General features: G+C 34.9%; 3 protein-coding genes and 1 pseudogene across 3 annotated transcripts in view; 1 reads left to right on the top strand and 3 right to left on the bottom strand.

Moving 5' to 3' along the window:
- Nucleotides 1-26,723, bottom strand: part of LOC125834078 (uncharacterized) — a 198,416-nt gene that overhangs the window by 17,095 nt on the left and 154,598 nt on the right. The window lies entirely within an intron of this gene.
- LOC125833821 (F-box protein At5g03100-like) lies at nt 14,119-16,331 on the top strand (annotated as a pseudogene).
- On the bottom strand, nt 19,342-20,454 carry LOC125834077 (uncharacterized). The gene is made up of 2 exons (XM_049513247.1): nt 20,164-20,454; nt 19,342-19,830 (listed from the first exon to the last, which is right to left on the bottom strand). The coding sequence occupies exons 1-2, from the start codon at nt 20,452-20,454 to the stop codon at nt 19,483-19,485; spliced, it is 639 nt and encodes a 212-aa protein (XP_049369204.1). The 3' UTR covers nt 19,342-19,482.
- Nucleotides 20,961-21,992, bottom strand: LOC125833820 (putative F-box/LRR-repeat protein At3g18150). The gene has a single exon (XM_049512989.1). The coding sequence runs from the start codon at nt 21,990-21,992 to the stop codon at nt 20,961-20,963; it is 1,032 nt and encodes a 343-aa protein (XP_049368946.1).

Below are 26,723 nucleotides of genomic sequence, written 5' to 3'. Positions count from 1 at the left end.
ACCAAAGGAGAATGTACTTAATAAAGAGATTCGGAGGCGTAGTAAATGTCAATGGACAAATCACTTCCTACGAGTTTGATTTTGTAACATTTCTTCTTGAAATGAGTCTCATATATTCTAAAAGTTATGTCCTTTGTGGGCTCATTCTCTTTGAGAAAAGTTTGTCAATAGTTAGATAGATTCAATCTTGAGCAACCATACTTGAGAGTTGGTTGATCTTCCTCGAGGAAATAAACTTTTGGATTCAAAGTGGATCTACAAAAGGAAAAGAAAGTTGATGAAACTATTGACAAATACAAAGACAGACTTGTTGTCATAGGCTTTAGACAATAAGAAAGCCTTGTTTGATAGATAATAGCACTAACTAGGATTACATCAATTCAGATGTTAATTGCACTAGTTGCGGAATATTGCCTTCAAATTCGTCAAATTGGATGTGAAAACATTTTATTTTAAATGAAAATTGGAGGAAAAAATTTACATGGAACAACCCAAAGGCTTTGTGGTTCTGGTAAAGAAAAGAAAGTCTGTAAACTTGTTAAGTCACTCTGTGGACTAAAAACAAGCGTCCAAATAATGACATGCGATGTTTGACCAAACTATGTTGGCAAATGAATTCAAGATTAATGAATGTGATAAATGTTTTTACATTAAAGACACTCCAAATCACAAGGTCATTATTTGTTTTTATGTTGATGACATTGTGATCGTCAAAAGAGACATTTCTAACATAAATGCTACTAAGCATATGCTAGAAAGTAACTTCGATATGAAAGACATTGAAGTTACTGATGTGATTGAAAACGTACTTGACAAGTTCAAGCATTTGGATTTCAATATTGTCAAGACTCCAATAAATGTGAGATTTGTACTTCAAAAGAATGAAGGCAAAAGCGACTCACAATTGAATTGTGCTAGAGTATTGAGAAGTATGATAAATATTATGAAGTGTACGCGATCAGATATAGCATATGCTATTAATAAACTAAGTCGGTTCACGAGTAATCTCAATCAAACTCATTGATGAGAATGAAAATAGTTTTGGAGTATTTAAAGCATACTTAAAAAAACTATTGCTTTGCATTATAACTAATATTCAACAGTATTGGAAGAATATAATGATGCAAATTGAATCACCCGGTCAAATGAAGTAAAATCCACGAGTGGATATGTATTTACTATTGGTGGAGGAGCAGTCTCTTGGAAATCTTCCAAACAGAGATGTATCGCTCGCTCTACTATGAAATCTGAGTTTATCAACTCTAGATAAGGCCGGTAAATAAGTTGAATGACTCCAAAATTTCTTGAAAGATTTTAGGCCCAAACCTTTTAGCTCCAGTATGCATACACAATGAGAGTTAATTTGCAATAGGTAGTGTCACGACCCGGGATCACCCCCTAGTCGTAACCGGCGTACTCGACCTCGAAGAGGTCTAATACAAGCCTCTTAGCATTCATTCATCGCATAGACACTAAAACCATAAGGAATTAAAAACTTTCTTTGCCAAGAAAACATTTCATTAAAAAAAAACAATAGCAAGCGAAAGACTTTCTAGACTTTATACATGATGTCTCAAAACCATCTAATACTTTAGAGTACAAATTTCGGGACTAATCCCGTATACAACTTAAACAATACTAAAAGACATAAAAGAACGTATTGGGTATTGTCCTCGAATCTATGAGGACTCACCAAGTCTTCATCTTCAACACTTAGAAACCTATCAAAGCCATGACATGTCATCTTCTCCAAATCCCTACACTTTAGTTCAAAAAGGGAAAGAAAGGGGTTAGCACAATTAAGTACTAAGTATGGAGACCATGCAAAAACATGACAAAAAGGACATTTTCAAAGAATAAATGCTTTTATATCAATTTGATAAAACATTTCCTTTACAAGTATAAGAGACATAATACAAGTCAACATTAACATATAAGACCATAGCCTACCATACATATAATCAACATATGTCCATATACAACTCATGCTTAACTTTAAAAGAACACATGTCATTTCATTACCATAGGACCTCTACCTAATATAATCTTAAGGCACACTTGAGTAAGACAAGAAGTGACCGCCCATACAACCTCTTCAAGCACACTTAAGTGTTCCTCAAGATTACCTTAAATAAGGACATTTCCTTTACAACATAACATCAATAGGCCAACATTCTTTAAGAAACCATTTTGGAGACATTCAAGCACATAAGGGGACTTTCACATAATAGTCGTTAGACTTAGGGAACTCACTTTAGTATCTTCAAAGCCTACTCGTGCCATGTGTAGATATCATCACATACTACTACCTACACGTTGTAGAACCTATCCAATAACTAGAGTGCACATCCCACATGATGGGAATAGGCATAACCGACATAGACCATACTAGCTAGGTATGGAATCCGGAGTCTATCCTACTCCGTGGAGGTTGTTCTACTTGCCAAAGGTAGAACTAGTAAGCAACCTATGTAGGTACATGGTTTAGGGGATGTCCAAGGAAGTTCATTGTGCCTAATCTCATACTCAACTAGGCCACCTTCCTAACCACATCCACTCGGTGCTAGCCTTGTTTCCCATAGAGTATTCAATCACATATGTACTTAGAGAAGGTTCCTTTTCTAGTTCAACCAACTCATAGTACCTCTTCCCAAGAAAGGCCCCATTTCTTAGTTATGGCCAATCAAGGTTCATAAGGATAGCTCATTAAATCCCCCTAGAAGGGTGCCTTAGGCCTACCGATCCAAGGTTCATCATTTCACACATGAGAAGGGCTACCACCATTAGGTCTGCCGATTTCATGATTTTACATTTACTTAGGAAAGCTAGACTTATGAAAGGGCACCATTTCTTAGTTTTGCCGATTCAAGTCTTGGCCTAGAATTCCTCTTTTAGCATTTATAGAAAGGGCACCATTTCTTAGTTCTAGCCCACTTCACACATTCATGCATTCAAGACTTTAAGTAACAAGGAGGGACACTTTAGTCTACCAACCAAGTCACAACATTTTCATTTAAGGATACTTCATAATCCAACATCATTTCACATATACATCATGAGAAATCATACTTTAACTCACAATGCTATCCACTTTACATAGGATCATCACAAGATCACATAAAACTCATTCACATCATACCTTCACATATAGCTTCACATAAAACTCATTCACATCATTCCTTCACATATAGCTTCACATAAAACTCATTCACATCATACCTTCACATATAGCTTCACATAAAACTCATTCACATCATTCCTTCACATAAAACTCATTCACATCATACCTTCACATATAGCTTCACATAAAACTCATTCACATCATTCCTTCACATATAGCTTCACATAAAACTCATTCACATCATACCTTCACATATAGCTTCACATAAAACTCATTCACATCATTCCTTCACATATAGCTTCACATAAAACTTTACATATAACTTCATATAGGACTTTACATATAGCCTCATTCATATATAATAATATAACAATACAATAACACTCATATAATGCCCTTCATGGCCTCAATCATAATACATTCCATAAGTAGACACCTCCACCATAAGTGGATCACACATCAATCTATCAAAATTCTATATCAATTCTACATTAACAATGAAGTTAGGCCAACTTACCCTTTTCCAAAGCCACAATCACCATTCCTCAACTCTCCAATAATTCACAATAGGTAAACATAGATAATAATAGAAATCAATTATTCAACTCAATTTAAGCATAATTCTATCATCATTCAATCATAAACAATAACCCCACTTCATAAGCCAACTTTTGGAAATTTGCAAAGACATGGGTTCATGGAATTTCCTTTCTTAAAACTATCAATAATAACATAAATCATCATTAAAAACATTTAATGCAAGAACCCATGCTAGAATTCAAAATTAGGATTTTGAGTTTTTGAACAACTTTTGAAATCTTTTGGATTGACTCTTTGATTGAAGAAGGAATCAAAGATGAAGAGTCCCCATACCTTAATCTTCAAGAACCAAACGAAATTGGTGAAGAAATCAATAGCCACCATCCACCCTAGCTCCATCTTTCACCTTGAGCTTCCATGGGGTTCTAGAGAGAACCTTTTTTGAAAGAGGGAGGGTTTCTTTTTTTCTTCCTAATTGGAGTGATTTAAATGGAAGAATTTTGGTCAAAAGGGTTTTATAATTTCTAGGAAATAATATATGTCCTTTGGAAAAAATGGTCCAACACTTAGAAAAAAAATGAGGCGGGTGAACAGTAATTTCGGTCACTGGAAATTTGCATTTCCTGCCGGACAGATTTTATGAAAATGGGCATAACTTCTTCGTCCGAACTCCGAATGAGGTGAAACGAATTGCGTTAGGTAGCTAACTCAAAGGGCTTTCCATGGATATGTTATGGTCCACCCAATTATTTGTGTGCTAGGAGACATGACCCTCCAAAGTAGACCCTCGAAAAAGGCTTCACTTGGAAATTTTGGATTTTGATACGGTTGCTCTAAAATTTGGGTTAGACCCATTTCCCACTCAATTTGACCCCCTAAACAAGAATATGAAGTCGGATTTTCGAAAAACGAAACGGATCTTTTTATATACAGCTAAACAAGTTTCCGGTAACTTCCGAAGCACATTTTAAGAACTTTTTGGGTCAAATTCAATTATAACCATTTCATTAAGTTCTCGACTCCAAACTCACATGTGAGGCTCTAGTTTCACTCTATCATTTTCCGGGTCGTTACAGGTAGGGCATGAAGCATGATGTATAACGGAAAGTCTCCTCATATATGATGTAGACATAATATCGTTAGAAAACTACTCTCTAGTGGAATTATCATAATTGACTATGTAAAGTCAAAGGATAATGTGTCGGATCCACTTATAAAAGGCCTAACTAGAGAGGGAGTTGATAGATTATCAAAAGGAATGGTACTATGGCCGAGAACAAGTCATTGTGGCGGTAACTCTACTTATAAGACTGGAGATCCCAAGATCTAGGTTCAAAAAGATCAAACAAAGTCATTGATGATGGTTCAACATTGTCAAAATATTTTTTATGGTCCATTCTCATGATAAGACAATGTTCAGTAACAAGGATAAAGACATTAGGACCTTTTAATGATTTCTAAGTTTGATATAGGGTATATCAAATGGTGTATCTACGGGATAACACATTTAGAAATCACCTATGTAAGTGTGAAGTGTAAGCCGCTTCAATGAGAATTCGGTAAGGCCAGTTCTCTATGCACTTATAAACCGAGACGTGTTCATGGCTGAAACGAACAAAACAATGAGAACCAAAAATAGTTCAAGGGTTGATTGTGTGACTTATGTTGTCTAGGTATACACCAAAGCTCAACGGTTCAAAGATATCAAATCTACCGATTGACCGAGTATATCCGATATATGTTCACTACGGAAAGTTCAAAGGGAAACCCACTTATATAGAGGCAATTAATCTTTAATTACGAATCACACAGTTTTTCATGCATATGTTTTAACAATAGCCATTTCCTATTCATGTGGGGGATTGTTGGGTTTTAAAGGTGTGAACAAGAAATGAAGGGTTGTGACTATGCCGAAGGGTTGTGAACTTTATGAAAGGTTGCGTCCTTTCTAAAGGATTGTGACCGTTTGAAAGGTTATGCCTTTTCCAAAGTGTTGTGACCTTTCTGAAAGGTTGTCTTCTTTCTGAAAGGTTGTCTTCTTTCCAAAGAGTTGTGACCTTTACCCTTTGTTGGCTATAAATAGAGAGGTTTTCTCTCATTTTTCTGTATCGAATTCTTCCCTTATTTTGCATACATTTCTTACAAAACAAAATCGATCGATCGTGTCTGTGTGTGTGATTCGTTGCTGTCATTTTGAGTTCGTTGAAATTATCGAAGTTTGAGGTACCGCTACTTCTTTAATGGTTAATCCGTTTTATCTTGGGAGGAATTAATCTGCAACCTCGGGTACTTGAGGAGATTAAATTTCTTAAGGACACACAATAGGTTCTGTGGACTCGGATAGTTCTTTGTGTTTTTCTTTTCATCTTTTATTATTTCTGGTTTGCTAATCTGAATACAGGAGATAACAGTAGCATCAGGGGCGTATGCAGGAGGAGGTCACTAGGTTCACATGAAACCCATACTTTCCTCTCGAAATTATATATAGTAGTGTTATATTTTTTAAAAATATTTAAATATAGATGTATGAACCCACACTCGAATTATCATATAATGCATTAGTGATTGGAAATTTGAATCTTATATCTATCTTATTTATTTTTCTTTCTAAAATTGGATCACACCTCTGTAAGTGGTTGTTGGTAGCATTTTATATATCTTTAATATTTTCAAAGTTTTCAAGTTTGTCGCATTGGAAATTCCTAATATTTTTAGCATTGAAATTTTTTATATAATTAAACTAAATGTGTATATTAAAACTAGTAGTATGGGATGATATAACATATGATCAATGGGTTCAGTCAATTGATTTTAGTGATAAAAGCCTAAATATCAAACCGATTAAATTTATATCTTAGATCCACATTTTTCGTAATAGTGCATCCATCATCTCGAAATCCTGAATACGCCGTAGCGCTACCCCCGAATGGGCCCTACCTGGCACGAATCCATAATAGTCGGGTTCTAATGTAGGTAGCGGATACCACCTCTTTGAGATAAACAAACAGTACGCACCTCTTTCTTCTCTGAAAATGTCTATAAGGTACCACCTCCCAGTAATAATACCTTGTTGTTATCGACAAAGTTTAGAAAACACAGAATTTAATGAGCCTAATTAATAATCAGACGAAAAGTGTGGCTTGTTGATCTAGGGAAACAAGCCTAGCTACAAATTCAGAAACACAAGTACAACATATAGAAATGTTTCATCAGAAACCAAGCAACCATAAAATTTGGGATGTCATGAGGGCAAAGATAACACTTCAGGTGCACGGAAACAAAATACTTGCGATTTGTGAAACAATCGAATAAGATATTGAGCAACACAGTTCATAGAACAACTCTTGCACGTTTCTCTCCTAGATATAATTAGAAACGACTCCAAAATCATTGCATTCTCTTTGAAATTTTGAAAAGTTCATTATAATCCCATTCAAGATGCTCCTTCAAACGCATATTGGAAGAACGGACAATCTTAACATTCTTGAGGTTGGGAAACCTGACGCTTGACAGGAAATGAATATCATGTTCTTTGGCCAAATATCTTAACTCAAATGCGCATTGATCAAGATTCAACTGGAGAGAGAATACAGTCAAATGAAAATCATAATGTACAAAAGTTACAAAACAATGATTTACAGTACAAGTATCTGGTACAAGAAATTACATTCTCTGCAATTTGCACTAGTTGGGGATTGACATATTATATGTTGTTTAAATTTTAAGTTTTTTGCTATTTTATTCTTACATCTTATTTCTTGGCAATAAAATTAATTTTGAGTTTTTGAGTTATTGTCTGATGCCTTATATAAAGGAAAAAATATTTATTAACATTTTTAATTAGGCTACTGAGATTACATCAAAAATAGTCGAGTGGTGATAATGTATTCTCTCTTTCCTTTAACTAGTCTAGCATAAATTATGCATTCCTTTTGAAATATCATTTATGAAGTACTTATTTTACACAGTTGCATGTATTAATTTGGATTTGAAATCTAACTTAGATTACTAGTAATGTATTCCTATAAATTTTGGGAAATAATTAAATAATAAGGGTTTAAAACTGAAAAAAAAATCCGTTAATTTGTTAAAATAAACAAATTAAAAAAAACATATTTTTGAACATTGGACTAGTAAAAGGAATGGAGGGAATACTTGAATATGTTTCAATCATGTAATTTGAATTTTGCTTTTTTTTATTTTATTATTATGCTGTTATAGTGAGTTGTTCATTTGTCGACACTCTTTAAAAAAATCCAACGTACCCTATTGTTTGCATCCCTTTTGATAAACTGTTCCTTGTGGGAAGGGGGAGCAATGTTAAAACTTCCTAAAATGAATGTGCAAATAAAAGAGCAAAAGTTGCAGGGAGTTATCGATAGTTTCCACATTTATGTTGAGTGTTTCCACATGAGGCGAGCCTCCCAACAGGATAGTTGCTCCATAGAAATAAAACTTTGTGATATGCAAATCCAGAGTTAGATGTTTGCATTTCAATTCTGGAAACAACCTCTCTTCAAACTACATCAGTACCTGAGTGGCGATCCAGATGAAATAATTGAAGGATCGAGAAACCAAGAACAATCAAAAAGGAAGAAAAATCTTATGTAGACAGATAATGTTATGGCAAATCTGACTATCTAACAATGTAGTTGAATGGTAGAAGAAGTACGCGACGACTTTGAAAAGTTGATAAAAAGATAGCAAAAAGTTTTGAGAGTTTTGTATTAATACCAATACTTTGTATCTATAATGAGTAAAAATCCTCAAATTGTGTTATTATTTAAAGGGAAAAGGCTCAAATATGCCATCGAACTTTCAGAAAAGGTTCATCTATGCCATCTGTTAAAAGTTTGGTTCATCTATGCCATTGTTGTTAAAAAAAATGTTCATCCATGTCATTTTTATTAACTCGGGTTTTGCAAAACCATTTTTTACATCTCAAACAACTTTTTAACACATTTCAATTGGAGTTTTTGGATCAAATGTACTCTTTTTGCCTCTTCTTCCTTAAGAAGACCAAGAACGCATAAAGAACATTAACAAATCCCAAATTTCAAACTTCTTTAATTTTTCCCAAAATTACCTCAAATTTCAAGAGTAGTTTCCCTCTGAGCTAGATACCAAATCTCTTTTGTAGCGCTAGCCATAGAATGAACTGATGTTATGGGATCAGTCACTTTGCCATAGTAAGTTTCTTCCATGCAACTTTAGGCAATTGTGGAAGAAATGAATTATAGGCTCTGTTGATGTTGAACCCACCTTTGTCGATGAAACTGTCAAGCGCAGTGTGGCAGGGGGTCCCCGTAGTCAACCAAGATCTTGCACCTGGTGTTTTCGTAACCACTTGTCTATAGAGTTCTCTTTTACGTGGAACGTATGAACCCTTAACTTTTCTTTCTTATTTGCTATGGCCCATAATAATTTGAGTATTGCAGCCTTGTTCCAGTGTGAGAAGTTCAATATATTAAGCTCCCCACCCCCCACAGACTTGGGTAAGCACAATGTGTCCCATGCCACGAGAGCTCTCCTAGTGTATTCTCCACCCCCTGTCTATAGGAAGTTTCTGTAAATCCCAGTCACTCAGTTGATAATCTTCTTCAGCAGGAGGAATACCTATGCCCAATAGGTTTGCATTTCGAATAATACACTTTTTATCAATTGAACTCTGCCACTGTAGGATAGCAATTTGGATGTCCAGTACCTCACTCGAGCAACATAGAAAGAGTACTTTTTCCAAAGTTGCCTTGTGTCAAGATACATCAGAGAAGTGCTCAAAAGCAACCAGCATCAGTTTGATTGAGATCCTATCAGCTCTACAATACAACAGTAGGACGTCTGCAAAGCTAATGTGCATCAGTTCCATCTTCTTGCATTTAGGATGGTAATTAAAGTCAGGATTTTGATTCAGTTGCTTCAGGGACCTGTTTAGGTATTCCATGGCTAAGACGAAGAGGTATCGGGACATGTTCTCTTTCACACATTACCATGTGCTGTCTACAAATGGCATTACTGAACAAAGTCAATGCTGCTTAAAACTCCTTCTTTCTATGATTCATTCCAATCAAAAGGTTGCTTTGCAAATTGCTAGAAATGAGCAGTTGAGGTAACAAGCCACCAGTCCCAGTGGCACCAAATAGAAATGTATCAGAAGGCTTCATTAATTGATGCAGAAGAAGACAAGGCCACTGTTTATTTCTGCTGTGCAAATATAGAAGCAACGACACAGAAAATTTATTACTGATATTTAAAGATATTAGCATTCTCCTTCAGAAACAAATTCTCAGGAGGGGTAGTTAAACTTCATAAACGAATGGATGTGAAAAGAAGAGAGTAAGTTCCAGGAAGTTACAGGCTAAATTGATATATATCTATATTGAGCGTCTCCACATGAGGTGATGTTCACAGAAGGCCAGCTTCCTCACATGCAACTCTAGCATCAGTTATTCGCATTTCATTTCTGGAAGCGAAACCCCTTTGATCTGCAACATGCATAGAACCTGGTGCAATAATCCCAATGAAAATAGTAATATAAAGAATGGAGAAAGCATTAACAAAAAAAAGGAAGGACTCCAGGATGTCTTTGATACACAGAATGTTGAAAGTAAGCTTAGTTGTAACCGCGGCAGACACGTTTACAAGCATACACTTGAGATCATACAGATCTCCTGAAATTTCTAAATGCTGAAGGTACGGGGCAAATATTTCAAAAAAATACAAGAAAATTGAAGACCTACTTTCCAATGTTCTTGCAGCTTAAGTGTCTTTAGCTTTGAAGACCTAATTTCTAGGCAACAAGGACTGCCTGACATTTGCAACTTTGCCATTGTCTAAAAACAAGCTCCACAACTTTATGCTCTTTAGAGACTTCCATGCTATGACCACGTCAGCATCAAAGTTAAAACGACCCAAAACTAATGATATTATTGACGAACAGGCGCAGAAAAATTCATGCAATGTGATTAAATCAGTGGACCAGAGTACAACATCTTCTACTTTTGTTTTAACAGCAATTCTAAGCCATTGACTGATATGTGATTTGTATGGATACAGATGATGTTCAAGCTCAAATCTTTTTATGTTGGAAGAAGCAGAATGAGCTAATACATAGTCAACAAAGTCTTCTTAGAGAGAATAGAGGTTGTGAATGCCTCGTGCTGGCAATTAGAACTAAGAGTCTGACAACTGACTAATTTGATTTTGGATGATCGATTTCTTAAATTACTGCTTCTATCAGTTCCGTCATTAACGCCAGAAGTCATGATTTTGGTCCAAAAGAATTTGGAATCGCCAAGTTAATACTTTGTTGTCTTCTTAGATCGTCAACTCTTTTTCAAAAAGTCCTCAATATTCCCACCCGGAGGTTTGGACATAAACAATTTTTCAAATGACTTCAAATTAGTGTTTGTTTATGAATTTGGTCCTACGTTTTAGAAGACTTTTTCTGAGACTCACTCATGAGGCGGAGAACTTGCAAAACGTCATTACACTCACGTATGGGACTTAATTCGGTAAGGCTTACGCCCCAGGCATCCATCTGTGCGCTTTAAATACACCTAAAGATCAATGCTTTGGACTTGTTCAAAATACTATAAAGCGACAACATAGAGACTAACAGTAACGCCCACTCATATCATATGTTATCATCTTAAAGTTTCTATCACAAGAAAAAAAACCCAGAATTTATTAGCTTCATTTGCTTCAGGTGAGGAAACTAAAGTTCTCTTAGAAATCAAACCTAAATTGAGTACACTCATGGTAAGCCTAGATCGGACAGCATCAGTTTGTGGGGAATTTTCCTACCACACATTATATTCAACCTGCATTATTCAGCCATGACCCCCTAATAGTTGTTGGCCTTGAAAAATACTGCAAGCATGCATTATGCACGGTTGTTCCAGCCTAAACTAAGCTGGATCCAGAGCTCGCATTTGAGACATTTTGACATACACGTAAGTGCTGATGCATAAGACAGTTTCTGCACAATCAGCTTTGTAACTCATGTGTAGGAATGTCACATGATTTCTGCACAATCCATCCTGTAGGAGGAGTTGTCTCCATTGTGGGATATCCAGGGGTATCACATAAGTAGGATCCCTGTTGGCGTGCCATGACTGGCCTTAATGTAGCTAGGTTTACTCGCGTGTACAATTTAATTTATAAGGAGCAGAGAGTGGTGTTTTTATTCAACACAAATGCTAAGCAACATTGTTTGGCACTTATCAAAAGTTCAGTACATATATAGTTATTATTCTCACAAACATCGTCCTACAATAGATTGCCTTAAACTACCTAAATAACAGTAGTTAACCAAAAAAAGGGGATAAAAGATACTAGTAATTGTTTTGCATAATAGCCATCTATTCCTCCATTGCAAAGTCACTGCTCAATTATGGGCCATTTTTCTAAGCAGAACACACACAAACTGGACAATGCCAGAACACACTGCAGACCTTCTTAGTTGCTGGGTGAGAAGAGGGGGGAGTAAGAGCAAGAAGAAGTGGTGGAACATGATACCCTCTTGTATATGGTGGACTATTTGGAGAGAAAGAAACAAGAGGTGTATGGAAAATACTGCAGAATCAGTACAAAGGATCAAATGGTGTTGTATGAAGACCTTCTGTTTTTGGTGTAATGAGGAGGGTATAGAGGATGCTGGACAGATTTTAAATTTTTTCTCTTCTTTATAAGTTTAGTAGCAATTTCTTGCGTTGGTCTTTTTTGGGTCACTGATGTAAATCTTTTGATGGTTGCCAGCATACCCTCATTGCTGAAGAATACAACTTTACTTTATCAAAAAAAAAAAAAAAAAGGTAATTGTTTTGCATGGGATTTATCAAGGTCGGTCCGTGATTTTTTTTACAACGCCGAGCAAGCTATTTGAATTGAATCAAATTTGTGCCTGATAAATGACAATTTCAGGTGAATCAAGCAGATGTATCATCATGAAAGTACAAGTAAAAGCATTCAACCGCATTGTGAGTTCAATCACAATTGGCTACAGATCACATGCGATAAACAAACAGTACAAATCTCTTCCTTCCAAGAAATGCCCAAAAGGTAACTATCTCCAAGCTAAGTCATAATAGATTGATGTCATATGGACAAAGGTAGCAAAACATAACATTTCATAACCATATTTATCAGAAAAAAGCATTGCTTGTAGATCTTCCCATCTTGACAGATCTAGGGACAAAAGCCTATGAAGTCACTCCAAAACATATGTACAACATCTAAAGTGCAACACAATAAAAGCTTCACGACAACTCAAACAACAATAACAGTTGGTATGTCATAAGGGATATGTAAATAAGGGAAAACTTAGAAAAAAAATTAATTCATTTTTTATTATGTAAATGGATACATACTTTTAACCAAAATATAAGGCTTGTATAACAGAGCTAATGTCAAACACTTCATTTCACAATATTATCATTCACTGCAATAGAAGAGAATAAAGAAATGAAGTTGGATTTTTCACAACCCATTATAACCTGTCCCAGCCAACTAAATTCTGCCTTAAGAATAAAGATTCTAGGCAAATCAAACAGATAATGAAACATATCCTTGAAAGGCGGGAACAAAAAGAGAGAAGAAGAAGATAGAAAGGTTTGGTCCCAATTGGTATCGTCTTTATGACCTTAGCGTTAAATACAAAGATTCAACAACAAGCTGACTAGTAAGATCTCAATCTACATAAAACAAGAGTTTCGGGATTGCCATTTGACTTTATTTCAATCTATCTTGTACACATGCATGCATTACTATTCAGTTGAGTCTACAGAGTTATTCATTCAGCTCTTTAAATTCAGTTTTAGCAAGTTATTTCATTCAACTAGTTTACATACCATACATTCCATGATGTACAATCCAAGAGCTTCTTTCAAATAACATAAGATTTGCTTCAAGGCTGCCCAGTGTTTGACTGTTGGTATAGACATAAATTGACCGATAAGATTGACCGTGTAGTGAGATAGTTCAGTTTCCCAACTAACCTTTTGTATCTTTCTGGAACACCATCATCCTTAGTATTACGTACATTAGGAACTATTGGTGTGCCACATGGCTTAGCTCCCAATTTTCTAGTTTCTGCAAGCAGGTCAATCAGATACTTTCTTTGGACAAGAAAATCCCTTTCTTGCTTCTTGCTACTTTTATACCCAAGAAGCATTTCAGCTTCCCCAAGTCTTTGGTATGAAACTTGGTGTGTAAAAACTTCTTCAGAGAAGAAAATCATGCACAATCATCTCTTGTAATAACAGTATCATCAACATAGACAACTATAAGAATAATACCAGTAGTTGATTGTCGGTAGAATACTGAGTGATCACACTAGCTCTTTTCAACCCAAATTCTTGAAAAACATTAGGATAACCCAACAAACACAAAGGGAAATGCGTCTTGCATAGAAAAGGGAAAATCATTCAAACCCTAGCAAACCTTTCTGCACCCAAAAGATGGATCTACGGCCTTGCAAAAGAGTTGAAGAGACAAATAAGAAAGTGAAAAGAGTTGAAGATCAGAGTCAAAGCAGTAAGTTGCTGGATTCTCTTCTTATTCTGATTCTCTCACTTTTGCCAACAAAAGATACCTTCACAACATCTGTTCTCTCAAAAAGGTGGGAGCATCTATGGCCTTCAATTGATAGCTTCTTTTTCTCTTGTAAAGATAAATCGCAAAGGAAAAACTTCATATCCTTTGTCGATTATGTATTAGATCATTCTACTTGTTCCAAAATTAAAAACTTCCATTTGAATTTCACCCACCTGTCCAAATACGAGCAACGAGTCGGATTTGTTGATGACATAGTAGATTTCAAAATCAGCCGATGGGTTCCTACTGATGAGGAGAAAAATAAAAATAAATTATTGTTCCCAATCTCCCGATGGCTTGCTACTATTGTTGAAAAGAATGTTGAAAATATTGTACTGTTGTCAGATTCATATGAGAATGACTCTATTGACTTGCCTGACACTATCTACAAGTGTTCTTCCTTGATAACATTAGATCTCACGTGTTGTATACTTGATAAGGAAGTCGTCATAGATTGGAAGTCTTTAAAGACCCTACGATTGAATGACATAACCTTAGATGATGACAGAATTGTAAACATACTCTCAGGTTGTCCTGCTTTGGAAATCCTCGAATCTCTTGAATTCTCCGGATTCCGTCATATGGAAATTAGTTCTTCAAATTTATAGAGGCTTAAGTTCGAAAATCATTTGCCGTACTATAACTCTGATGATCTCTCTTTGGATATTTTATATTCAACATTTGGAGATCTCCGGATATATGTATGATCTCAGGTGTAGGCTAGTAAATGTATCCTCTCTGATCAGTGCAAAGCTTACTTTCCAAATGAACCGGACTTGGTTTGATCAAGGTCCTGATGAGCATCAAGTTAAAAAGACACTCATCGAAGATTATCTTCAAAAGTTGAGCAATGCAACTGAGTTAACGATTGGGACTTGCTTCATCTAGGTTTGTTGACCTTACTTGCTTTTTAGTATATAGATATCAAAAAGAGAAAACACTAAGAATATAACACAATTTGAGGACTTTTAAACTTTTTACAAATACAAAACTCTCCTGACTTTTTGCAATCTTTCTGTCAACTTTCTAAGGTCGGCTACTTCTTCTACCATTCAGCTACATTGGTAGATGGTCAGATTTTCCATAACATTATTTGTCTACATAGGATTTTTCTTCCTTTCATTTGTTCTTGGTTTCTCGAACGTTCACTAGTTTCATTGGGATTACCACCTCAGGTACTGATGCAGTTTGATAAGATGTCGCTTCTAGAATTGAAATGCAAGTGTCTAACTCTGGATTGGCATATCACAGAGCCTTATTTCTATGGAGCAGCTATCCTGTTGCGAGCCTCGACTCATGTGGAGACACTCAACATAACAATGGCAACTACTTCTGTAACTTCCTGCAACTTTTGCTCTTTTATTTGCACATCCATTGTAGGAAGTTTTAACATCCCTCCCCCTTTCCTACATTGAACGGTGTTCCAAAATGGATGCAATCATGCAAATATATCTTTGATTATCAACGAGAGACGTTTGTCACTACAAAACTTCATGTTAAAAAAATTGTCGACAAACTTAAGAGTTGTTTCTCTTAGCTTGGTCTACCAATTCCAAGATTCATCCTAAGAGGAACAACTTCTGTAATCATTTTCCCAGAACCATTGAAGATTGGTCGATTCAGAAATTGTTCTATACCAGACACTTGTCCTATGAAATCACATTTTGTAAGTTTTGTGTATTATGATTTTCATTTGACTATATTCTCTTTCCAGTTGGATCTTGAGCAATGCGCATTTGAGTTGGGATATTTGGCCAAAGAACATGATATTCATTTCCTGTCAAGCTTCGAGTTTTCCAACCTTAAGAATGTCAAGGTTGTCAATGCTTCCAAGATCTTCTTGAAGGAGCATCTTGAATGGGATTATGATGATCTTTTCAACTTTTCAGAATTTCTACTAAAGAATACAAAAGTTTTGGAGAAGTTCGTAATTATATCAAGGTGAAAAATTTGTAGTATCTGTTCAATGAACTGTGCTTCTCGATATTCATCTCGATTGGCTAAGAAATTGGTATGTTGCCCAAGATCCTCAACCAGTTTTGTGATCATTTGCGAGGAGGGAGCTTTCTGTGACTAGATTGCAAGTCGTTTTCTGTTTCAGTACCATAAATGTTACTTCATAATTAGCTTTTGATTTACTGCTGGTGAAAATCTTGAATTTGTCTATGTAACTAATAACTATTTGTTCTTGTTATCATGTCCTTGTGACATACCAGTGTTATGGTTGTTTGGTTTCTCATAAAACTTTTCTTTGTCGCATTTTAGATGTTGTGCATATGTTTCAGAAATTCTAGCAGGCTGTTTCCTTAGATTGACTAGCCATACTTTTTCTCATAATTAGGGTTATGAAATGATGTGTTTTGCAAACTTTGTCAATGACATCAAGGTATTATTATCAGAAGGTGTTTCTACTGTTAGTTTATCACAAAGATTCTGTAGTCAATTATGATTGAGACTTACAATGCAGTCAAATGCTATTTTTTTAACTTAAGGTCGTATTATAAGAGGGTTATGATACATCTGTTTGATTCACCTAAAATCTTAATATATTAGGTAGATTTGAGTTGGGCTTAAATAGCTTACTAGAGGTTGCAAAATATTTGTGGAACAATAGCTTATTATATCAAAGATAAGAGAGTGCCGGAGATGTACAATGAAGTATGAACTGTGAAAACCGATATTATTTTTGGTTGATTGAGAAATTGTTAGGTTGCCCAAGATCCCCCACAAGTTCTGTGATTATCGTCAAGGTGTGAGCTTTCCATGACTAATAACTGCAAACAGTGTGCCATGTCAGGATGCGGTAAATGTCGTCTTATGTTGAGTTTTTGATAAACTGCTCATGCAATCATGAAACAACTCTTTAATATAGTCCTCCTATATAGTACGAACAATTTCATCACGTTGAACATGAATTTTCCGATAAGATGATTGAGAAGACGAAACAACATTATTACTTTTAGTTAGGGCTTTTTTTTTTTTTTTTTTGGAAAAAAGTCAAAAATACTCTCTCACTATGGAATATGTCCTCCGTTTATATTTTGGTCAAAAGATGTCTTTCAATATTCAAAAAACGATCTTATTATTTAATGAGTCAAAAATACCACATGACATTTTCAATGTAGAAAAATGTTGGTGATCACAACACTGAGTTTCACCATGGAAGTGAACTCGATTCAGAACTCAAAGAGAATGGACAAAAGGTCAGGGACAAAGTTTGATTATCTCTCATTTTTAGGACATTTTTATTCTCTTTCCTATTTCTCGAAATCATCTCAACCTTTGATCACAATCAGATCTTATCTTCATCAAACTCATCTTGATCGTTCATTTGGGAATCATGACAGCTGTCCAAGGAACATTCCAGATATATTCCTTTATATATGTAGATATCGTTTTTATTTATTTTTGTACATTTACAATTAGTCAGTTAGAGAGAAACAAATGAGAGAAGGACAGCTGGTAGTATAGTAACAGATTTATTCTTTTCATTTTGTATAAATGCACATGTACAGTTTGAATGAAATACACAGAAGAAATTTTTCTCTATTGCTTTCTCTCATTCAATAAAAAACTCAATTTTCCCTATCGGTGCTTTATTTCCTCATTTGTTAAGAGACAATTATAATGTCTTACAATTTAGATGGTTTTATTTGTTTTTCAATGTAATGTTATGCTTCTTTGCAGTTAATTATGAAATTTTAACGGAATAATGATTGTTTTGTATGTATTCAAATATTTGTGTGCTTGAATTAGAGGGGAAAAGTTAAACGAGTAATTAGAGAATCTAGTAGCTAAAATCAATTATAGTGACCGGATTTGTTATCGTCATAAAGGATTTTAACGACCGGAATAATAATCTACAAAGGACAAATTTAATCGCTAAAAATGGAATATAACAATCGGAATTTATATCGTCCCTAAAAAATCTCTAACAGCAAAATCCAATCGTCAACTCTTAACTTCAAAACTTTTTATTGATTATGCATTAGCTCATTCCCTCTCTTCCAAATATAAAAAGTTCCTCGAATTCCATTAGACTACAATCTCTGGTCTGACTACAACTCCTTAGTCAATCGCTGCTTTAGTTTTACTGTTGAGAGGAAAGTGGAAAATGTTGTATTGTGGTCATATGATGAAAAGATCTCATTTCCTGAATCTCTCTATAGACTACATATGTTCATCCTTGATATCTTTAGATGTTCAATCTTGTCCTTTTGATCTTCCAACGGTCATATCGTGGAACTCTCTAAAGAGCATCAAGTTGGGAATTATGGTGTTAGACGATAACCAAATTGTGAAAATATTGTCAGGTTTCCCTGCATTGGAAACTTGAACCATTATTGGTTTGATCGGCGGGAAGATTGAGAGTCAGAAATTTTTGACCCATATCTTCCGTATTTTGGAAATATCTGGAGATCTCTACAATCTCAGGTGTAGACTTGTAGATGTATCCTCCATTGAAAGCACCAAGCTTACTTGATTGACGTTCAATGGTAATATCTGGTAGCTTAGTAGAATTTTATACAAAGTAATATCTGGTAAAATGTTCAATTTGCCTCTTTGCTAAATGTTAACACCAAAGCTCACACCCGATGTCGCTTTAAGAAAGAGAATGGTAATGGGTCCATTACATGTTGTAGAATGGTAGGCTAATGAACAGTCCGGCAAGAAAATGTAGCTAGCTCACTGCTAGTCTGCAGCCAAACAGACAGAGAAAATGTAGCTAGGCTATTTATATATACTAGCAAAGCTTAATGCAAAAAAATTCAAATAGTCTGTATCAAGGATTAAAAACTAGGAAGTTGTAACCTTAAATCGACAGAATTATACTTCGACTCCAATGACAATTTTGCAAAGTTCATTAAAATCCTCTTCAGCAAAACAGAACAGTAGCTCTATTGCAACAAAGGTAAAACAGAAACTATTTCTTGAAACCCCTTATCGTCATCTAAATTTTCCCTGAAGAATGGATATTTCAGACGAATCAAATAAAGAGATCTAACCATACATTCTTATATGACTTAAATATAATGATTCATCAGAACTGAAAGCTTCAAGAATGAGAAACTAAGACATCATAACATTTGGTATGCCACAAGATAAGTAATTAATTGCATAGACAAGTCATGATTGTATGGGTATTCGCCAAAAACTCAATATAAGGCAACATCTCGTGTATCCTAAGATAGAAAACTACTTGCAGTCTAATCATCACAAGCTCACTACTAGTAGATAATCACACAATTTGTAGAGGATCTTGGGCAACAAAACAATTCCTCAGCCAATTGAGATAAAAATGTGGACACACAGTTGGTTGAACATATCTTGCACATTATTCCCTTTGATATCACGAACTTCTCCAAAACTGTTGCATTCTTTAACAGAAATTCTGAAAGTTTCAAAAGCTTGTCAAAGCCCTGTTTGAAATGATCCTTAAAGCACCGCTCTCCGGGGGAGTTGATAATCTTAACATTCTTGAGGTTGGGAAACCCAAATAAAATCCAGTTATGCAAATCAATATCATCTCCTTTGACCAAATCTGATAACTCAAAGTGGCAGTGGGTATCTTCAAGCTGGAGAAAGAGAATTTAATCAGGACTAAATTCAAGTTAGCCTCATGGATATTGCACAAAAGTGGGGAAAAAATGATTTCAGAACCAACAAATCTTATTGGTACTTTTTAAACAGATTATGATGATTGTTCCTATCTTAAAGATTCATGGCCTACGTAACCCAAGCAAAGAGTGGATGGCACCCAACCCTTTCCGTTTCAGACCTCATTTGCCTCAAAGAAAGCAACAACACCAACCAACTAATGTTAAGCTTTGCCGTGACAAAAGAAAAATTCTAAGGAGGGGTGATTAAACTCATAAAATGAATGGATTTAAAAGAAGAGAGGAAGTTACAGATTTTGTTGATAAATCTATGTCGCGTCCCTCTATGTCTAGTGCCTCCGTATATATATTTATGTTGAGTGTCTCTACATGACTTGATGCTCGCAGAAGACCAGCTACTCCATACAAATTAAACCTCTTCACATGCAACTCCAGCGTCAGATATTTGCATTTCATTTCTGGAAGTACAGTCCCTTTGAACAGCAACATGCACAGAACCTGTTGCAATAATCCCAATGAAACTAGTAATATAAAGAATGGAGAAAGCAATAAGTACAAAAAGAAAGTACTCCATGGCAACATAAGTAATGTGACAAATCTATTGAATTTCTTTAACAGTATATGCAACACGACAGTAATCAGCAGACATCTTTATACAAGAAAATGTGGGTAACATATAAGAAATAAAGTCAAATACAAGAATAACAAAAATTGACACAACAAAACAATTTGCTTCAAATCTATGAGCTAAACCAGTTCATCTCCTGCAAAGGAGCTCAAAGCATTGGATGAGTTATATGAGCCTCAAGCAAAACTTATTTGGATTGGATCATCATCTCGGTGTGGTTTTACGCAAGTCTCAACTCATATGCACCAGCCATGGTAATATACCGCACCCAAGGAAGAGCCTGATATCCACTTTTTTCTATTATCTTCAAGTAGCGAACCTAATCATCTAAACACTTTAAGCAACAATCGACACAGAAGAATCCGTGATTTCAGATACATGTATTGCAGATATGACAAAAAAAATACCCGACATTCGAAAGTTGACAAAAAAACACAAAAAAGCCACAAGTTTCTGCAACTCATCCAGTTGAGTTTGTGAAATTTGTACAAAGGTTAATTCTCAACTGTCCAAGGAAAAGTACTCTGAGATAAAAACAGACCTCTGTTAACCAAGTTCCAATGGTTAACTCCTTTACATTACGGAACGTTAGAAGGTAACCGTGGACGAGGGACCTAAAGAATTGATGATAGCCACTACAACTGTTTTCCTCAGGATCAAAATGTAGACCATAATTATCGTTGATGTCTTTGATACACATAATGTTGAAAGTAAGCTTCGCAGTAACCACAGCAGACACATCTACGAGAATACACTTGAGATCATAAAGACCTCCTGAAATTTCCAAATGCTGAATGTACGGGGCAAAAATTTCCACACAACGAAGACTTCCATCATTAATCAACCATTGACCATTCAGCTTCAGTGTCTTTAACTTTGAAGACATAAATTCCAAGCGATGAGGACCATTAAGCATAACTAAATCATGTAATTCCATATCTTCCAATACAGGACAGCCTGACAATATTTTTGCAATTTTGTAATCATCTATAATAAAATTCCCCAATTTTAGGCTCTTTAAAGACTTCCAGGCTATGACTGTGTCATCAAAGTTAAAACGACCCAAAACTACTGCTAATGTTATCAATGACGAACATTCGCAGAAAGATTGAGGCAATGGGAAAGGGGAAGTGATTAAATCAGTAGACCAGAGTAGAAGATGTTCCACTTTTCTAGTAGCAGCAAAATTAAGCCATTCGGTGATTTGCCAGCGGCTTTCAACATCGCAATAACTGTAGTCGAGTTCGAATTTTTGTATTTTGGGAGAAACAGAACGAGATAATATATAGTTAACAAAAGATGTGAAATTTTCTCGGTAATTTGTATTAGCAAAACTGAAGTTACGAATGGAAGTCCAGAGATAAAGCCACCTTTTAGAGAGAATACATGTTGTGTATGCATCCTTTGTCGCCGAACAAGACAGAATTTTGATCAGAAGTTCATCCGGCAACGAACTGATACGGTCCTCTAGGGTTTCTCCAACTCCGGTCATTGGAATTGGATCTAATTTCGAATTGTTTCCTCAAGCAAAGTAAGGATTTTGAAAAGAAGGCATAATATATGGAATTGGGTTTTAGTTCACATTTACGTTTATGTCCTTCAATTTTTAGATAATTAGACCATTAAATTTGTATAAATTTAAGCAAACAGATACATGTGTTCTACATAACATCCTATCTGACAATTTGAGTCTTACATGTATTATATCACGTAGGACTCACATATATAATATACATATATAAAATATATAATTTAATAATAATATATGTTTATAGTAGTGTGGTTTACCTGTCCTATGTGATTTGCAAGCTATTGCATAGGAGCAGGGATTTTACCCTGTGCGCACCCAAAGGGTAGTGGCTGCGGGTTTTCCCTTGTCATCAATTTTTTTTTATATGTTTATAGAAAAAAATCCAGTATGGCGACCCAATTTTGGTACTGATCCGATCTGGTTCTAAACTAGTACCTATAGGACCAGATCGGAACTTTGGAAAAGTTTCGGTAAACTCGATTCCAATAGGATCGGTTCTGGTAATTTTGCTCGGTATAGAAAAATCGGTTATGATACTGATAAAATCGATTTGATTATGTCTGATCCATTGTCAGCCTTAAGATTTGGGCATATATTTTCAATTCATGCAGTAGACATTGTTAGAAAAAGCTCTAATTGTATAGTAATCAGAAAATATATTTTTTCTTAGATAGGACTAATTTACAAAATATACATTTATAACCATATATACTCCTTCCTAGAATAGAACTCTAACTCTCCAATTGTATAGCTATAAATATTTGCTTTTCTACTGTATCATGGATGAATAGAGAAAACTATTTTTCGGAATATCTTTTGTATCTCTAGCATGGTATCAAGAGCCATTGTTTAAAAAAAATTGTGCTCTTTGCTTTCTTTACACAGGTACCTTGTTATCTTCATGCGTTCCTCTTGTCTCTTTGTTTTCTATACACAGGCATCTGTCCTTTTTTTTTTCTCTTTCTCTCTTGTATTTTGTCTCCTCAATGAATTCACAATCATCCTCGCACGATTTGCTCTCCACAAAATTGGATGGTTCCTATTTTTCACTATGGGAATTCCACTTTGGAATTTTTGTTCTAGGAAAGGGCCTTTTTGGGTGGTAAGATGGTTCTGTTGGTCTGCCAACAGATGAAAAAGAGTTAGATCGCTGGAATTTGAATAATGCAAAGGTAATCGCTTGGATGCTGAATTCGGTACATGTTAACATTGTTATGGGACTTAGACCATTTAGTTCAGCTTCAGAGATGTGGCTCCACCTGCGTAACGTCTACCAACAAAGCAATCTAGCACGAAAGTTTGAAGTGGAACGCAACATTATTGAATATACACAAGGGGACAAAAATGTTTGTTCCTTTTATGCTGTCTTGCAGCTGCTTTGGTCAGAACAAGATCAAATTTCTGGGAGAAATATGTCTACCGCAGGGTTCAAGGAAATGTTAGGAGAACGACAAAGGACAAGGATGGTACAGTTCTTGATGAAACTCCGGCTTGAATTCGAGTCGATTCGTGGCAGTTTGTTGAACAGAGAAGTCACACCTGCTCTTGATGTTGTGTTGGCAGCCATGTTGCTTGAAGAGACCAGGCTTAGAACTCAGGCGACCATAGAGTCGATCCCATTATCCGTTATTGCATTACTTGCACAAAAATCAACTATCGATACTTCATCAAGAAATGCTAAGATAAGTGTCCAGTGCTATGAATGCAATGATTTTGGTCACATAACAGCTAATTGTCCTAAGTAGAAGAAATTTTGTGCTTACTGTATGATTACTGGCCATCATATTTCGGACTGTCGTTGTCGTCCAAATTGTTCATGGTCTGCTTACCAAGCATACCAAATGGATGTCACTAAATCGACTGGTTCCTTCCCTTCTAGACATGATCTTGAAAGGCTGATTCAAGATTCTATAGCAGATGCCCTTCCCGGAGCCATCTCAAGTGCACTCTCGGCATCCTCAGGTACAAGTAATTCTATTAAATCTACTTGGCATCTAGATTCGGGTGCTTCCAATCATATGATCGGAGATCTGTCCCAATTTTCTTCATTGTATGATGATGTTTCTAAATATGTTATCCATACGGCAAACAGACATACATTGCCCGCTTCAGGTATTGGTTCTGTTGGAAATTTGTCTAACATTCTTTATGTACCTAATTTGAAGGCTAATTTGGTTTCGGTAGGTCAGCTAGTTGATCAGAATTGTATTGTAAAATTCTCACCCAATGATTGTGTTGTTCAAAATCTGAAAATCGAGATGACCATTACCAAGGGTCGTAGAGTTGGCAGAATGTTTCTTCTAATGTTACTCGCTCGAATAAGTTGCTTACTTTTTGGCATAATAAGATGGGTCATCCTCATTCCTCTCGACTTCAGCACATGCTCAAATCATGTATTCCATCAACACATGGCATTCATTTAAGTCTCCCTTTGACATGTTCTAATTGTGCCGGTTTGAAAAGTTACAAGCTTCATTTTCCATCCAGTTCATCTTTTTATGACGATCTGTTTGATTTGGTACATAGTGATGTTTGGGGTCCTTCTCCTACTTTGTCAAGGATGGGATATAAGCACTTTATGTTATTTATTGATTATGTATCTAGATACACATGGGTGATTTTTATTTGAAATAAATCTGAGGTTCCGACTCTTATTATGAATTTTTTTTGAGTATGTGTATACATAGTTTCATAAAACTATAAAAATATTTCGTTCTGATTCTGGAGGAGAGTACACTAAGACTAATCTTGTTGAGTTTTTCAAAAACAAAGGAATTATTTCTCAACGCACTTATCCTCATACTCCGGAACAAAATGGAGTCGTAGAAAGGAAGAATCAACATATTTTGGAAACTACATTGGCTTTGTTGGGCACATCTAATATGCCTAAGAGTTTCTGACCTACATACTTCTGTATATTTGATTAGTAGACAAACTTCCCCAGTCATTGTTAATGAGATACCGTACTTCAAATTATTTCATAAGAAGCCTGATTATTCTCACTTGCGAGTTTTTGGTTGTGTTTGTTTTGCCCATTTTCCAGCACATGAACTACAAAAGCTTTCAGCAAAGGCAGCACAATGTATTTTTGTGGGCTACAGTGACACACAAAAGGGGTTCTATGTTATGATGCATCTCGTCACCAGCTTCGTGTATCTAGACATGTTATTTTTTTTTAGGGTCAATTTTCTTACAAACACAATTATAAACATGCTTCAGAATCTGTTTCCTTTTTGTATAAGTTTGGTGATGATGTGGTAGCTACTGATCCTCCGGAGCAGCCCATGAACTATGATCATGATGATCTCGCTACAACACAATCTATTTTTAGCTACAAAATTTAACCTACAAATTCAAAAATCGTGGCTATTATTTAGTAATAGCTACAAAAATTTTAGTTTTATAGATATTTAAAAATTAGTAAATTTTCTTAGCCACAAAAATTAATTTGGCGAAGTTAAATCCTCATTTTTGTTACAATTGCTAATAATTGTGGCAATAATTATATGAATAGCTACAACTTTATTTCTACAATTCAATTTTATAGCTGGTTAAAATTTTTTACCACACAATAAAAGTTATTGTAGCAATAGCAACTTTTTAGCCACAAAAAATTATTTGAAACAAAATGATGTAGCTAAATAAATATTTTTGCTTCAAGGTATAAAAATTTGTGGCAATAGCTAACTGATATAGCCACAAGTATTTTGCTATAGTAAAATTTTGTAGCTAATGATTAATTTTTGCCATGAGTTGAAATTTACCATAGCAATAATAACCTTTTAGTCACAATAAATTATTTAAAATAAATTATTATAGCTAAATAAATATTTTTGCTTCAAGTTGTTAAAAAATGTGGCTAAAGTTAATGATATAGCTATAGATTTACTGCTTTAATAAAATTTCGTAGCTAATTTTTTTGGGTCACATGTTGAATTTTTTTGGTATCAATGATAATTATTTTATCCATAAAGGTTTAATTAAAACAAAATATTATGGCAAAGTAAATATTTGTTTTGCGTACTAAAAAGCATGACAATGGTTGGTTGAATAGCTATAATTATTTGTCATGACGAGATGATATAGCCACAAATATATCATTGTGTTAAAATTTTGTAGCTTATAATTATTTTTTATCACGGGTTAAAATTGTTGCAACAATAATAATCTTTAGCAACGTCAAAATATACCTTTCTTGCATCTAAATATAACTGGAGTTATTAATCATTCAATTCAATTTTACACAGTCTTATTTGTAAGTTTCAAATATAGTTCAAATAAATAGTTAATTATATTTTAATTGATTTTAATTAATTATTCATATCAAATTTAAACAAAATTTCTCGAAGTCTCGCCTTAAACTTCATCCTGATCAAGTGCTTCCATAATTATTATTTGTCTCAAATGTGTTTCATTGAAGTAATACATTTATCGATCTATTGTAATTAGTTGTGTCAATCATTCAATACAATTTAATTTTATATATGATTTAATTTGAATAAATAAGTGATTATATTAACTTTGATTAACTAATTATAGAATATTTAAACAAAACTTTAACAAGTCTACTCAAGCTTCATCCTGATCAAGTGATTCTAGAATTGTTATTTGACTCAAGCATGTTTCATGAGAACATTATCCATCAATCTAGTGTAAATAAAGGTATTAATAATTCGATTTGATTTTATGGGC

Source organism: Solanum verrucosum, unplaced genomic scaffold (assembly GCF_900185275.1).
Source record: "Solanum verrucosum unplaced genomic scaffold, falcon-dt-bn FXZP01000108.1, whole genome shotgun sequence".
In the NCBI taxonomy this organism is placed as follows: Eukaryota; Viridiplantae; Streptophyta; class Magnoliopsida; order Solanales; family Solanaceae; genus Solanum; species Solanum verrucosum.
The sequence above is the reverse complement of the archived record's forward strand: the minus strand, read 5'-3'. Positions and strand labels throughout refer to the sequence as shown.